Genomic DNA, 15,990 nt, shown 5'->3' with positions numbered 1-15,990 from the left:
GAACTCTTTGCTTCTTCAAAGAGCCACTGCACAAACGTTGAGTGAAAATCCTCAGTTGTTTGCCATAAGCTGCAAAGGGAGGAATATACCTGGTCACCTCCTAGGGGTGTCTTCTGTGGAGGGAGATCATCTCATCTTAAACTGAGAGCTCTGTCTCCTGGACAACAATTGGAGAGCGAGTCCCAGAGCTATTTCTAAGCAGAATTTATTGCCATCATTAGAGGCAGATGCTTTTTGCTTGCACGAGCATGGTGAGTCCCTTTCTACAAGATGTGCTTCATTTATGACTCCCTATATATTAGTGACAATACTGAAGTGTTTTAAGAATGACTTTCATTTTTCGTGCAGAAACCTAATCATAAAACACAAATAGATATACTGCCTGGCAATAGAGCTTATCTGAATCCACTGCCAAAAAAAAAAAGGAGCTAAAGCTGGTTTAAGTGAAACAGCAGGGTAATATGTAGATATAATGACTCCTTTTATAAAGTAACTGAAATGTTACTTTTTTTTTTTTTAATCACCAGCTCACTTTAATACTATACCACGGTGCTCTTATCAGTTTTTTGTAAACATCACTTTGAGTGCGCTTAGGTTAAAGGACACTCGCCATTGCCTTTGGCTCAAACCAAATGACAAAAAAAAAGTTCTAATCTGGCCACACCAGCTCAGCCATCAAATATATCCTGACTCTTCGTGCAAACACTCCCCTACTCCAGTAATCTTTTCTTGGCCCTAGTGGCAGGCTGAGATCTGGCATGTTCTGAAGCCAGCTCTGCCATGGGCAGACACCATTAGAAGGCTGTTGGATGCTTTTGATGAATCTCTCACTGCAGCATAAACAATGAGTTCCTGTGGTGTGGCGGTGGGGGGGCTGTTTGTTTGGTCAGAGCTATTTTCCATAAGGCTTGGTCATCAGCAGTTGGCTGGTTACAAATGCAGTGCTAAGACCAAATGGCTGGAATCCAATTATCCCAGCTTCCTGTCTGCAGAGCCCTGCCAGGGAGGAACACAGTCATGTCTGCCTGCCCACTCAGGCTTTCAGGACTCACAGTATATCATTTGGAGAAAACTACCAAACAACAGATCCTCGGATATTTTGATGGAGGGGCAATGTGGAGTGCAAGGAGGACTCACTGGTCCAGAATGCAAAATCTTTGCTGGGTGTCCGCATGCTACTTCTTTGTGGCTCGCTCAGTGACTCTTTACTTCTACGAGCTTCCGTTTCTCATCCTTCAGAGGGAGATGACACCACCACTAGGCTAATGAGATGACATACATAAAAGAGCTCGGAAAAAATCGATAGTGACAGTGATGGTGGTGGTGATGATAATAACCATGATAGCTGACGTTTGTTGAGTGCCTCCCATAACAAGAGCACTGTGCTGTTTGATGTGCACTCCCTCATTTAATACGCACAAATATCATTCAAAGACCTGATGATCGTGGTAATAATGATACTAAAAGAAGAGCTAATACTGCTTAAATATATATCATACGCTGCCCTTCAGTCACAGCATGTTATGCATATTAGCACAGGTAAACTTTAATCTTATGAAACAAGCACTATATTGTCTCTACTAGACATATAAGGTAACTTATATTAGAAGTTAGACAGCTTGCTCAAGTTCACTCTACTAGTAAGAGGCCACAAAGATTCTCACACAGGCATTCTGACCCTAGAACCTGGAGGAGTTGCCAAAGTTTTTCTAGCATCAGTAGACTTTCTATGAAGGCCTGGATGTAAATATTTTAGGGTGTTGGGTCATATACCATACTCTTGCATTTATCTTGGGGGTTTTTGTTTGTTTTGTTGTATTTGGCATGGCCATTGTTATTTGTTTTTATACATCTTTTTTAAGTGTATCACTCAAAAACTTTATTTTTTTATAATTCAATTTCTATTTTATTTTATTATTTTCAACTTTAATTTTATTGGCACAATTTAAATATATATAATACATTCATCAAAGGGAATTTATACCTGTACGTTCTATCTTGATTTCTCTTTTTCTCTCAATTCCCTCCCCTCTTTTCCACTCTCCCATTATTTACAAAATCTTTTTCATTTTTTTTCCTTCTTTTCTTGATTTTTTCCCTTTCCTTCTCTTTTGCCTCCCCCTTCCCAGTTTCTCTTTCCTTTTGAACAATTTCTTCTTATTTCACATTATCTATTAAACATTTTGGTCCTTATTTACACTTTTAGTTTCTCACATCAGAGAGACAATGTGATATTTACACACGTGTATCCAATTTATCTCACAAGCGTATGGTCTCAACGTGCATTCATTTAACTATAAATGTCCCAAATTTATCTTTCTTTATGACAGACTAGTACTCCATTGTATTAAAAAAACATGTCTTTTTTATCCACACATCAGTTGATGGTCATTTGGATTGTTTCCAAGATTTAACTATTACAAACTGTGTCACTATAAACATGTGTGTGTATATATCACTGTGGTATGATGCTTTTAATTCTTTTGGGAAGATATCCCTAGGGGGAATACCTGGATCAAATGGGACCTCTAATCCTAACTAGGAATCTCCACACTGATTTCTATAGTGCTTGTACCAGTTTGCACTCCCAACAGTGGAGAAGGATTCCTTTTTCCCCCACAGCCCTGGGTCTTTTAAATGTAATGTTATCTGTAATTCAAAAGTCCTCGCAAAACTGACTTATTGCTAAGCTTGGCCCACAGATGTGTAGTTTACTAAGAATTGCTTGAGAATAATTCAAGTTTTATAGATGAGGAAAAAAAAGATCAAGAGGTAAGAGACTTGTCTCAGGCCATTTAGTAAGTGCTAAAGTCAAGATTCTAATTGAGTTCAATGACTTTCAGAAACTGTGTCAACCTGCACTGCATCGTCTCCGTGTTTTCTGTTAGCAAGACATTATAATTAATGCCAGGATGTTGCATTTGCCACAGTGAATTTCCAATGGAATATGCTTATTCCTTTTGAAATAGACTTGAGGGCAAGACAGCAGGCTCAGAGTTAGCGGTCCCAATGCCTAGTACAGTGCTGACACAAAGCAGGCAGATAATAAATATACCTCCACTGAGTGAAACAATTCTGAATTCTGATTAGGTTAAGTCATTCTCCAAGATCTCAGCCATTTTCTTACTTTCCCAGACTTACATTTAAGTTATAAATAAAGACAGTGACACATTCCTCATCCAGCTCATAGGGAATGTATACCAAGTTGTGATATAATTTCCATAGAGCTTTTCGGAGGAAGGAAACATTTTATGTGAAGGAATATCTTTACAATGAAAATCGTTCTGCTGGAAAGACACTGGGAGAAGGTACTTATGTGTTCGCAGTGAATATAGATAGCACTGACCAAAGGCAGAACAATAGGAGGACACTGTAATTTTGTCATACATTAACATTTTTGTATCAGCCAACATAGTCTCATGTTAAAATATAAATTTTATTTTTTAATCTTTGAGTTTTTATTTCAGATAATAAATGAAATTCTTAGAAATATAGTAATGTTTTGTGCATCTGTTCAGATTTTTAAAAGAAAAGGCTACAAATACATCATCAGGCTCCCAAAGGGTTTTATTATGGCTTAAATGACAGAACTACAGTACTAATATCTTAGTGTAGTTTGCACCTGCCTTGGAAAAGAGAAAGACTAGTGTTCAGTGACCAGTACTAGGTCACCCACATGCCTTTGTCAGAGTGATGTGTTATTGGACCTCAAGATATCCACATGGAGAGCCACAGCAACTCACCACTGGCATGGCTGTCAGGATCTGGACACTGCCTGGATGATTCTTGCTAGTCCAGGTTGGTTGCAGTGAGCAGCACTCAGAGAAGCCAGGAATTCAGGCAGCCATACACAATGCAGAAATGCAATCTTCCTTTTGATCTCTAGCTCCCAGGTTGCCATAACATGCCACGAGTCTATTATTTTGTATCATTATCACCTAGCCTAATGTCAATACACAGTGGGTATTTATAAAAAAACTTTAATGAAGGTAAGCATGATGATTATATTGAAAATAATTATACCTTCTAGAGATGGCTTGTAAGGTTATTTCATTTCTATTATACCCTCAAATATTCCATCTATATGGAATCATGTGCTAGAGGTACATCTAACCTGGTCATGCTTGTTGTTTGTCTTGGTGGTGTTGGTTAGTTTATGACAAGCTAGATAACTTGAACATTTCTCTTTGGGGAGTGAGCTTGCGAGCATCCATGGAGATTCTAGTTGTTACCCCAGGGAGCCAGGTCATATAGAATATTTAGTAAACTGTTCAAGATCAGCTGGATTTAGTTTCATAGACATTGCAGTCCACGAACTTGGCCTTGGCTTTTAGTGGCAGGTGGTGGAAGAAATGCATGATTAGTGGGTTGTAGCAGAGCAGGAAGAAGTCACAGATGACCACTTTGACCTGGAAGAGAACTTGGAACATGGTCCTGTTTTAGTTATTCTTCTCTAAACTGAGCTCTGTGCTATAGGTATAGAAGATACAATCAATGAGCAGCTAGAATTAAAGTTTTTGAGTAGTATTATTGAAAATGGAACATTTTAGAAGGAAAAATTACTTGTTCTTTTCGTTATCTACTGTAGTGTGTGTATGTGTGATTTTAAAAATAAATTAACCTGATGAAGGTCAGGGAGAAGGGAAGGGGAAATAAGTAGAAGAAAGATATGTTATGTACAGGAACCTAATAACATCAATGAATGTAAATATTTTTATATGCTATAAACATGAGTTAAGATTAATAATATCAACAAGAATGAAAATAGGGAAAGGGAATTAAAGGAGGGTACGAGTAGGAGAAGGGAAATGATTTAAAAAGGAAAGAAGCTGTATTACAAGCATGTACCCACTACCCAAACATACACTAGTGAAATAGAATAAAAAATAAAAATTGAACCTGATAGTGTGCGCAGACATACAAGGAAGAGAGGTAGAAGGTAGAAGTTGCCTTAGTGTAAAGTGATGGGGATCAAGCTCTGAAAAGAGGCAGTGAAACCAGAGAGACAGGACTCGATAAGTGATTTTTAGGCAAGAAAATTTAGGCTGGATGAAAACTGTTGGAAATTACAGAAGTCAGAGATCACGTCCCACCTAGAATGTCACACAAACAACAGCAATATAAATAATATCTTGAATTTGTTGTTAAGTCTTACACATTTTAGGACATAATGTCTTAATTAACCTCACTGGAGTTATTCTTTTTTGCCTTCCTTTTTCATTTTTGTGACCATGTCCTTCTCCTCCATTAACATAGAAAACATCAAAGATCATCGACCAAAATGTATTTGTGCATCTCTCCTTTAACAGCACAAAAACAAAAAAAAACAAAAAAAAAATTTGTACAACGAATGAATAAAATTTGGTTTGGTAGTCTAGGGTATTTGTTTCAAGGGAAATTTGAGATCAAGAAGGTCAGGCTACTTGCCAGAATCCACCAAACAGGTACGTGGCACAATGCAAGGTGAAATCAGAATCATTTTCATGTTTCAGGTCACCGCAGTGAAACTATTAGCTGCAGTAGGGAGATCTGAGTAACAAAGAAATGCCAGGAAATTAGAGAATAAATAGAGACTACTCAGTATGGAGAGAACAACTGTTAGATGAGACACAATTCTAGGATGATTTTGGCCTTTACAAGCCCCAAATTTCCAGAAGGTTCTGTGCTGAGGAAAGAAGATGCAGTGCTAGGGTGACCTTGATAAGACTGCTCTTTCCTGGTTCCTTCCACTGACTCATATTCCCTTGACCAACTGCCCACTCTCCAGCCAGCTGGGACAAGAGGTCCCAACAGAATTGGTGCCTCAGATTAGCCAGCCAGCAGCTTTTCACTAGAAATGATGAAACTCTGGCTGTGTTCCCTTCACAAAGCCTTAGTAATTGATGAGTCAGTCTCTCCTGTGGCAGGTTCCTGAAGCCAATAAAGAGGCAATGCTGTAAGGCTTTGGAAAAAGAATACAGGGGGGAAGGGGGAGATGTCTGGGTTCTGGCCAAGAATTTCATCACTCAATGTGGGCATATGGACTCCCATTTGGACCCTGTTGACAAGAAAGATATATAGTGATGCTTGTCATGATAATTTGGAGGACAAAAAATGGAGTGAAATGACACAACTGCTAATGTCATTCAATACTAAGAAAGATTCCACTGAAATTCAGTGATCTGATCTCAACCACATGTTTAAAGCTACAGATGTGCTTTACCTTTTATTGAAGGGTCTAGACCAGTTCAGATGACTATAAAAGCTACTGGAATAGTCAAACATTATAAAGTGTCTTGAAACTCCAGGAGTGTGTCTTCAAAATCTGAGACTATCGCTTCTGTCTCCTATCTTGTAGGGAGGTAGAAACATAAACTATGAATTCTCAAGACAGGAACATCTAAGTGTGTGTCCTGCTTCTGCTTACTATTTGTATCGTCGGGAGTTAGAAACTTGACCTAATCTCAAATCTCATTTTACTTTTCCGCAAAAGAAGAATTACATGAAATAATAATAAAAAATACTAACACAAACTATCAGTTATCTGCCTGAAAGTGTTCTAATTGCTATGATCTACATCATTTTATTTAAAGTATATAACATCGGGAGCTCAGTGATGTTACCACCTCCACTTTTATCAAGGAACTGAAGTTCAGAGAAATTAATTAACTTGCCCGAAGAAACCCAGCTGATGAGTTGAGAAGCTGAGATTCAATCCAGTTGATCCTCTTTTCAATTAAATGTTACCTTGCTTCAGCACTCAATAAAACCACAACCTTTTACTCTCTCGTGAGCTGAGGTATGACTGATGCTTATGAGAACAGGAATTGAAGATGAAAGCAGCTTTTTAGATGCTACCTAAGAAGACACTGAATGACAGCTGGACTCCATTTCTCACCCATGATCACTCTGTGTATCTTTCTTCTCCAGTTCCTCAGCCAAATCCTGCACCACCGTCTCTGGCTTCTCCTCAGTGGACGTCTCCACCTGCACTGTGTCCAGCTGAACACCTGGCATAGAAACAGTCACTGCCTGTGAGTCCCATTACTTTCCTGCTCCTGGCTTCTCAACACTCTCTCCATATGACTCCACATGCTGCTTATGAATTTTAAATGTCATGGAATCCAGAGTAATAATAGTAACAGCTACACTTTGGTGAACACGTACTATATGCCAAAGACTGTGTGCCACTATTTATCTGCATTCACTCACTGCAGTCTCATAGCAACAGTCTGGGAAAGTGCTATCAGTCTCCTGGCTGTGGTTATCCTTAACTCAAAGAGATAAGTGACTTGCCTGCAGTCACATGCTCAGGAGCTGGTACAGATCTCAACTGCTGTCTGTCCAATGCTAAAGCCTGAGTCATTCACCAAAGAAAATTTCTCAATGTATAGATTCTAAAACTTAGGGCAGATAAGACAGGGGCATGCATGCCCAGCCATATAGCAAATTATTAAGGATGCTAGGGGGAAAGTAGATGTTTTCAGACATCTTCTGAACATGCTCCGGTGCTCAGTTATACCCCACCTCGACCAGTCACTGTCTTTCTTCCACAGCCACGGTCCGGTCCACAATCTGCCCACTATGCTCTGCCTTAACCAATGCCACTGGTGATGAAATGGTGAACAGCATACTCTAGGATGATTGTCAAGTAACCCACACAACTTTTGTTTGGTTCATCTTTGCATTTTATAATTGCAAAAATTGAAACAATTTATTTTTTCAATAGACAGACATGAACCAAAGAAGAAAATAAACTTGAAATAAATCAGGCAAGTAAGGGTATTTTGAAATTCTAATTTTTTGCCACTTGTAAGCAGTATGATAAACATCTTGATTTTATTCAAAACTGTTCCAGAAAGATTTTACTCTTATCAGAAGGCTCCAGCTTTTGCAGTGGGTGGAGTGTTAAACAGCAGAGCAGCAGTGAGCTTTGGGGCTGAAAGAACAAAGGGGGATAATGCAGTGCAGACACAGTAAACAATAAATCCTTCGAAACAAGTAAATTCAGGGACTCTACCGGGTAGCATCAGTGCACAAAAACCCGTGTTGGACCCTAGGAAAAAAGACAAGGGATATGAAGTTTCCACTGTCTTCCAGGAGCTCAGAATCTGGTAGGGGAGCTCAGAAAGGGCATCATTAATGAACCATACTGGGGAGCATATAAAAATGTTATGGAAGAACAAATAAAGTGCTTGGTGATTGGAATAGGTCAAAAGCCCCATGCTGTCCCGGAGGCCGTAAAAGGCTTCACGTAGAAAGTGGCATTTGAGATGTACCACGTAAGAGATGCCAGGGAAGGGCACCCCATGGAAAACACAGGGGAAACAGTAACCGAGCACAAAAACGTGAAGAGAAAGTTAACGGAACATGGAGCATCGATAGACCTTGTTTGCTTTGCAGGGATAAAGAGGAATAATTGAATGCAAAACTGTAAACACTAGACCTAGAAAAACACACACAGAGACTTGAATCTGGTTGCCAAGAAGGAGTCCTTGAGGGTTTTGATGGGGTAACAGCACAATCACAGTTGCCTGTTAAACCTAATGCCCAGTCCAGACATGAGATACTGTCATTTGTAGAAGGGTTACAGCAGCAAAGACAGAGATAAGGAAAGGCTAAGGGAAAAAGAATGACTGCTTACATAAGCAGATGGATTTCCCCTTATTTATGATAAAGTAGATATTTTTAATAGGAAACCACGTCCTGATTGGCTGAGAATTTGTTTCTTTTATTCCCTTCCAATCAGAGGCTATTTGTAAGTAACTAATTTTAAATCAATGAAGAACCACTGTTTGAATACATCTGTACTCATGTATAGAAAGCCAACATTACACGGAGACAGAAGGGAGACAAGAGTTGACGTGACAACATTGCAAGGATGGCACTATCTGCTTACAGCAGAGAAGCCAGGGCTGGATCGAGACCCTTCAGCAGATGGGAATCTTGCCACTGCACCAGCAGCCCCCTCAGCAAATGATGCAAGGGAGAAGGGCTTGGCTCAGCAGGGCTGAGCTCTATGTCCAGCTTCAGATAGTGTCTACACCCTTGGGCAAGTTCCAGGGTGACTAAGGTGATGGTCACCTTAGTTTCCTGGTCCACATGAAGGGAATGATACTTACCTTACAGGGTTAGATTACATCTCAGGTAAAAGGCTGCCCACAAAGCCTGACACGTGGTAAATAGCTGGTGAGTGTCATCTAATGTCCCGATGTTAGTATCAGTCTTTATCTATTGCTCTGATTGTATCTCTGGCAGCTTCTCCCACATCCACCTGTGTCAACCTCATTCCCGAAGCACTTGCCTTTGCTGTTCTTTTTGTCCAGTACATATCCTCCAGGTCAGTGGTTGTGAACTTACGGCACGCACGCTGCAGTGAGCTGTTTTTATTATTGAAAGGACTAAAAGGGTTTCTATCACTGCTCTAGATCAAATATATGACCAAACTCCACGTTTCCAGGCCCAGACTCGCCCCTTCCTTCAGGTCTTCCCTAATGATTCTAAGTAACAGTACACTACTACCTCCTTATTAATCTCCGCTTTTTACTTATGTTCTCCACAGCACATCTCAGTATCTAACTGCCTCATTCAGGTATATATGTTTCCTTGCTTATTTTCTGATTTTCAGAAACATCAGAACCTTGTCATTAATAGGCTTCTAGCAACAAATCCTGGCACATAGCATATTAAAAATATGTGTTTCTCTGAACATATCAGGCTGTTTAGAGAATTAAACAATAAAATAGACACACAAAACAGTTGCTCCCCATTGAATGAATCTGGAGATGGTTGCTCTAAAGTGAAGATAGATAATTTGGAAACAAAGTAAGAAAAAAGATGGTCTCCCAAGGTAAGTCAGTCTAACAATTGCTCCATGGGTTTCTGGGGTGTAGCCCTCTTCCTGGACATATTGGTGAGGGTTCGGGCTTTGGAGAGGGAGTTTTAGGAGATACATGTTTTCTATATAGAGGGAGAGATTTTGCAAGTAAGAGAGAAGTGTGAGGAAAGTCTTGTCACCTGGAAAAATAGCTCATGGCAGTATTATGGACACTTTCAGAAAAATTAAGGATAAGGGTAGGGAAGACAGTGGCACCTCAGACCTTGAGAGGAGATTCCTGGATGTAGCTGTCAAGCCCGTTAGGCTGCCAAGCAGGTTCCTTCCAGTGCATGGACTGTAATAGGCAGACATGAGAGACCCAGACGTACCTTTTCCCTATCCTATTTCAACCTGTTATCTAATGGCGTTTTGAAAATTTGTGCGTGAAGAAAGGGTTCTGATTTGAAAACATAATTATTACCCACTCACTGAATTTATATGCAAAAGGAAAGAGGCCTCAAGAGTTAGGCTGCTGGCTGGAAGCTCTTCCCTGTCCCACACACAGAAGAGATTGCCCTGAATTTCACTGGCCATATGACCTGGTTCTAATGGAGTTATACTCCAAGCTCCCAAATGATTCATGACACAAATGAAAAGAAGGTGAAGAAAAATGAAAGAAAGAAAAAAGAAAGTTTGTGGCAAGGAAGCATCTCCTTCATAATCTCAGTCTGAGTACTCTGGGTATGCGACCATCACACTGTCATGAAGGGCTCCCTATGGTTTTCTGTCCTGAGTAGTTGGGCAGGTTCCCATCCTCTTCGCAGGGGGTGACCAAGTCAGGGAGATCTGTCCTTGAAGCCTTGACATAGATGACAGACAGCTAGCCACAAAGGAAGAATTACATTGTCTAGGGGCCCTGGGCTTCTATCTTTACTCTGAGGAGCACTTAACATCGAAAAAAATGCACTGCTGCAAGTGACAACAGCTTCTGGGGCACGTAGGAGGCTCCTGGATGCCAGCGGACCTCCACAGGACTGAGGTATAAGAGTCAACTTTTGCATTTTGTTGCTCATTCATAAATGAGTTATTAGTTCTAAGACTGAAGACTTCCTTTAGTATATAATTTATATGAACATGAACAGAATGCATTCATATAAACATTTATCAATGTTTATCAATAAATATAATTTATTAATAAAAAATCTATGTCAGCTTCTGTTTTTCTAAGAACACGTTCCGGAAACTGCATCAAAAAGCAGATTATCTTAAAGCCGAGTGTGCTTTCATGGAAATAAATTTAGAACCAGAGATCCTAGTACTTTCAAAGTTTTAGCTTCAATTAAATGATAGCTATGACAAACAATTCCATAAAACCAAAGGTACAGCCATCATCAAAGCTTGTAATCCTTTCAAATTAGAGAACTAAAGTCTATGTTCTATATAAATGACACATGTACTATAAATGTTGAATACACAAGAGAGGGGTCAGTGCTTCATAAACTGTACAAGTGGCCCCATTTATCATTCTACTTTGTTAAAAATGTAAACAAAAGTAAGGTATTAGCTAGGAGAATCTTAACCATAGTTACACAGATGATCATGTCAGGAAAAATGTCAAAAATTACCTGGTTCAATACCTTGGCAGACTCTATGTGACATTCTGGCCTATGTTTGATTTTTCATAGGATTCACATATCCATAAATTGAATGTACAAGATGGGAGTGGTTTCGGTGGCTCACTTATTTTTTTTTTCCTCCAAGCACATTTTTACTTGGCAAACAGGCATTTGAATTTAGTTCATCTGACACTTAATTTACATAAAAGTTAGGCTAATTCTTAACAAAATTAGCCTATAGTCTCCATCGCTCTTCATCTACCCCTTTACTTTAAGAACAACAAGATTCCTTTAAATGAGAGTATTTGTGATACACGAATTTGAGTGCTTGGCAACCTGAAGTGATCAGAAGAAAGGGGCAGATCCGGAAGAACTGGTACCCAGAGGCTGCTCCTCAGGGATCATTTCAACACAGAAAGCTTCTTATCTAAATTCCTTCTTCTCATAGTGAATAAATTCTTAGCCCTTGGGAGCTCAGGCACATCCACAGTAATTCAAAACATCCAGAATAATAAACATATGCAAAGTCATGATTTACAGAATGTTTCAAAAAAAAAAAAAATGTTTCCACGGCACCTTTCTGAAGCCCAGCTATTAGTTCAATTCACCTAGTAGGTCAGTCACTCAGTGGACCCGTCCTCACCAACATGCTTATGGAGGTGGTGAGAGGGCTGGGCTCGCGGCCATAGCTGGTCCTTGAGTCGTCATAGGATCCAGAGCTGTGGGTCTCAGAAGCTTGTGGCTCCTTTCCTTGTATTAGAAGAGAACCATCCTCAAGATGGCACTTGCTCCAAATGGTGGTTGTTGAAGTGGGATGGCACGGAAGCAGTGATTTAAAGAACCAAAGGGGACTGGTCCAGCCGCAGAGTCAGGATACACATGAGATTTTAAATAAAGCTCTCCTCACCTCTGACAAGCATCGATTCCCAGCTGAAATGGCGCCACGGTTCAGCGAGAGCTCCAGCCTCTGCACAGAGCCTCTCAGGCTGGGGTGTGATTTCTCTGCAGCAGTCAGGGGTTCTAAATGACAGTTCTCTTTCAGAGTTTCTTTCCCTTTCCTAAGGCATAGCATTCTCCCCAAAAGGGTCAAGCTTTCATAAGACAAAGAATCCTTTTCAGCGATCTTCTTTTTCTCACTCCAAAGTCTCTTTCCTGTCAAGTTCCATTGCAGAACTAAAGTAAACACAGAGGAAATGATAAATGACACTACTCTAACAGCAAGAGAAAAGAACGTTAAATAATCCTGAGGCACCATCAAACCACAGTAAAGATGAACAGTTAAACCTCAAGCAGCTCTGGGGAATGGCATTTTCCTCCCCGAAACCTTTGCCCTACAGCAGCTGGCAAAAGCCATGGACTCAGCTTTGCATGAAAGAATCCCAGGTTTCAACTGGAAGAGCAAAGCTCACAAGGGCAGGAGTCGGAAAAGTCCAAGTGAGGAGGGTAGTTCCTTGGAAACAAAGCCAAAAGACGGTCCGGGCATGGCTTTTCGAGGTAGCAGATGGCTGTAACAGCATCCTGTTATCCTTGAAACGGAAAGAAATCTTAGAGACCCCTAGCCCAAACTTCAGCTGGCAGGCTTAGAAAGTAAGGCCCAGAAATAGAAGGACATTATTTAAGACCTCACAGCAAAGTAGGAGTAGAGCCAGGGCTGGAATCCCAGTCCTCTGATTTCAAGTAATCTTTTCCTGCTCCCAGCACTACTGGGCTCTGTGCTCCCCATTGTGGGGCACTGCGGAGATGCTGGGTCACACAGTGTGAACTTCAATAGTCCTCTCCTTTGGGAGCAAGAAGGCCAGGTTCAGGGCTTTTCAGATTCACCATTAGCACATGGAAAAGATTCCAAAGCCTTTTAAGAAACCTCTGCAAAGCTGCCAGCCTGCCCGAGGCTCCTTAGGAGATGTCCTGTTCCAGCCATACAGGTCAGCGAGCATCTCAGAGCCGACAAGCCTTCAGACCCACACTAGGGGAAGCTGTCCGTCCTCCTTCGGTCTCCCTCCGGGTCTGCTGCGGAGACATTTCCACTGCCAGGTCTCTGCTCCTGTGTCCTTTGTGGGAAATAAATGGAGCATGTCCCGAAGAGGACTGACAGTAGGCACAGGAGGGAGCAAGCGAAAGTCTGTGACCAACACAGGGCCTAGTGAAGAGGATGGACGTTTGGACACAGAGGCGGGGAAGAAAGTGTGTTAGTGTCTGGCACAGAGCAGGATGAAGAAAGGACAGTATTTTTTTAATACGGTTGTGAGGCACGTGACCAAGCAAAGAATGTGAGCTCTTGGAGCACAACTGTGACCAAGACAGGCACAAGAAAGATGTGTGCTGATGATGTCTTTGAGCAGATACAGCAAAGGCATCTTTGGGAACATCCATAACTGAGAGAGGACACGGTGACCAGTAGTGTACAGAACACAGTGAGACAGACCGGGCATAGCAATGGGAACGTGCGAGGGGCAGCAGAGACTGTGAAGCAAGAGTGGAGGCTCCAGGAAGGAGGAATGTTAGGAAATACAGGAAAAAGGGACCCAGAAAGCCATTTGTCCCCTGACTCCCTCAAACACCTCCTGCTGGAATCTCAAGGAAAAGCCCAGTGTTTCTAGGGCACCCGCACCCGCCGATGGAAGCCTTGGTGACGGGAATACCAGGTGCAGTCATGTGCAAGCAGCAGTTTAGGACCTGGCCCTCTCTCAGAGCCACAGCTGTCTTCTGGGTCATTGTCCAAGGGGCCTAAGTGTGTCACTGGGCTGAGCAGCCACCAAAGGAGAACTTCCTGCCGGGTGGCATTGACTCCCATTGGCCACCACACTCCACTGCATCCCTGGAGAGGGAAAAGATTAGAGAACCTCAGTGTTGGAACAGACCATCGGGAGCCTTTTGTAAAAGAGCCCTCCCAGTTCAGGAACCCTCTGGCACTATGCGTATGGGTGGTGATTCAGCTAGGGATCCCAAAGTCACCAACTATAGAAATGATCCCTGAAAGTCAAGCCAGCTGGTAATAAATGTTAAACAACTTTATCTAACAGAATAGCTATTAGCCTATTAAGGATCAGCCAAAATCTGCCTTTTTACACCTTTGACCCAGTGGGATTACTGTGCCCTATTCTGCCCTTTGCTGATTAAGTCCTTCAAGTTTTCTCTTTTGAAGCCTACACTTTCCCATATTTTCGAAGAGTTCATTTTATATTTTGGTTTCTAGGTTATGTCCCATGATGAACACCATCCTCTAAACATAGGGGATGGGGAGAAAGGGGAGAGGAAGTAAGAAGAATTAAGATGTGTTACGTACAGATGCCAACTCCCCAGAATGAATGTAATCACTATGTACTAAAAGCATGCAATAATAGAAAGGAAAACATGGTAGAAGAAGTAGCACAGTCTTCACAGTGATCCTGACATGCTGTGTATTTTTTATCTTCAGTTAGTTTACTTACGTAAAGGTAGTCAAATTCAGTTTAGCTTGTTGCCAACTTTTACCTTTTTGACACAATCACTGTCCATTTCTGACATTCTTATAATGCCATTACACTTGGTTTTATTTAATTGCATCAAAACATAGGGCCTTACATTTGTCTCAGTTAAACTTTATTTTATGAGCTTGATAGCACTTTGATCAGTGGAGATTATTCTAAATAGAGTAATTCCAACATTTAAGATGATTATTTAGTACTTCCTCAAACTAGATTTTAAAGATTTTTCAAGAACATCGGAAGATACGATAATTTAAACAATACCTATATCTTTCAGCTTAGTGCCACTTGCCATTTAAGTTTTCATTCAATGCAAAGTTGTTGAGCCGAACAGGGATAAAAAAGAGAATAGCAACAGAGTAACCCAGATTTCCTCACTACATGTTAGGCATACAGCATTCAATGCGCCTGAGAATGGACCCATCCATGGGAGACTTTGTCTAATACCTTACTAAAATTACTTAGCCAAACAGTAAGTCTTAGAAACTGATTTGAAATGAATTATTTTTACTTTTTCTTTTTGGTACCAAGGATTGAACTCAGGGCCTTGCACTTTCAAGGCAGGTGGTGGCACCACTGAGCTAAATCCCCAGCCCTGGAATGAATTATTTTTAACGAAACACTGATTCTTGTTCACAAATCATTTGTGTAATAGGTGTCTTTAAACTGCAGTAAGTTCTCTTTAAAGCGATGAGTCTATAGGTTCTGGAATCTAGTGTAGTCTTTCTTCAAATTGTGGGGTCATATTTGCTTGTATCCAGCCTTGCACTATTTCCAGAGTCCTAGAAGAGCACTATTTAGAGCTTTTACCAAGTAGGTGTTGAGCCCGTGAATTATAAAACATCCTAGCTCACAGACAGTTCAATGCTTTTCATCAGCTCTAGACAGGAACTTTCTCCCTATAATGCTGTTTTTTCCAGTTAGTAGTCTATTACAGAATATGCAAGATATCTTCCTTAAATAAGGAGATCTAACTAGTTTTGGGTTTGCAACTTGCTCTGACAGTAGCTTTTGATTCATCTTTGGCTATGCATCCCTTCTTCCAGATTTTCCACATGCCATTTTAAAGCATACACACTCTGTTTTTTTTTTGTTGTTTTTTTTTTTTTTTTTT

The 15,990-nt window shown here is 40.8% G+C and overlaps 1 protein-coding gene across 1 annotated transcript in view; it reads right to left on the bottom strand.

Annotated features, from left to right (window-relative positions):
* Positions 1-11,009: 11,009 nt before the first annotated feature.
* The window catches only part of Htr4 (5-hydroxytryptamine receptor 4), a 134,413-nt gene continuing 129,432 nt past the window's right edge, over positions 11,010-15,990 (bottom strand). The window contains 2 exon segments of the mRNA XM_033766745.1: positions 11,010-14,196; positions 14,198-14,227. Of these exon segments, the coding sequence (XP_033622636.1) occupies positions 14,121-14,196; positions 14,198-14,227 (106 nt within the window). The 3' untranslated portion in view covers positions 11,010-14,120.

This window comes from Fukomys damarensis, unplaced genomic scaffold, assembly GCF_012274545.1.
Source record: "Fukomys damarensis isolate Sample0158 unplaced genomic scaffold, DMR_v1.0_HiC HiC_scaffold_3, whole genome shotgun sequence".
NCBI classification, from domain to species: Eukaryota; Metazoa; Chordata; class Mammalia; order Rodentia; family Bathyergidae; genus Fukomys; species Fukomys damarensis.
The sequence above is the reverse complement of the archived record's forward strand: the minus strand, read 5'-3'. Positions and strand labels throughout refer to the sequence as shown.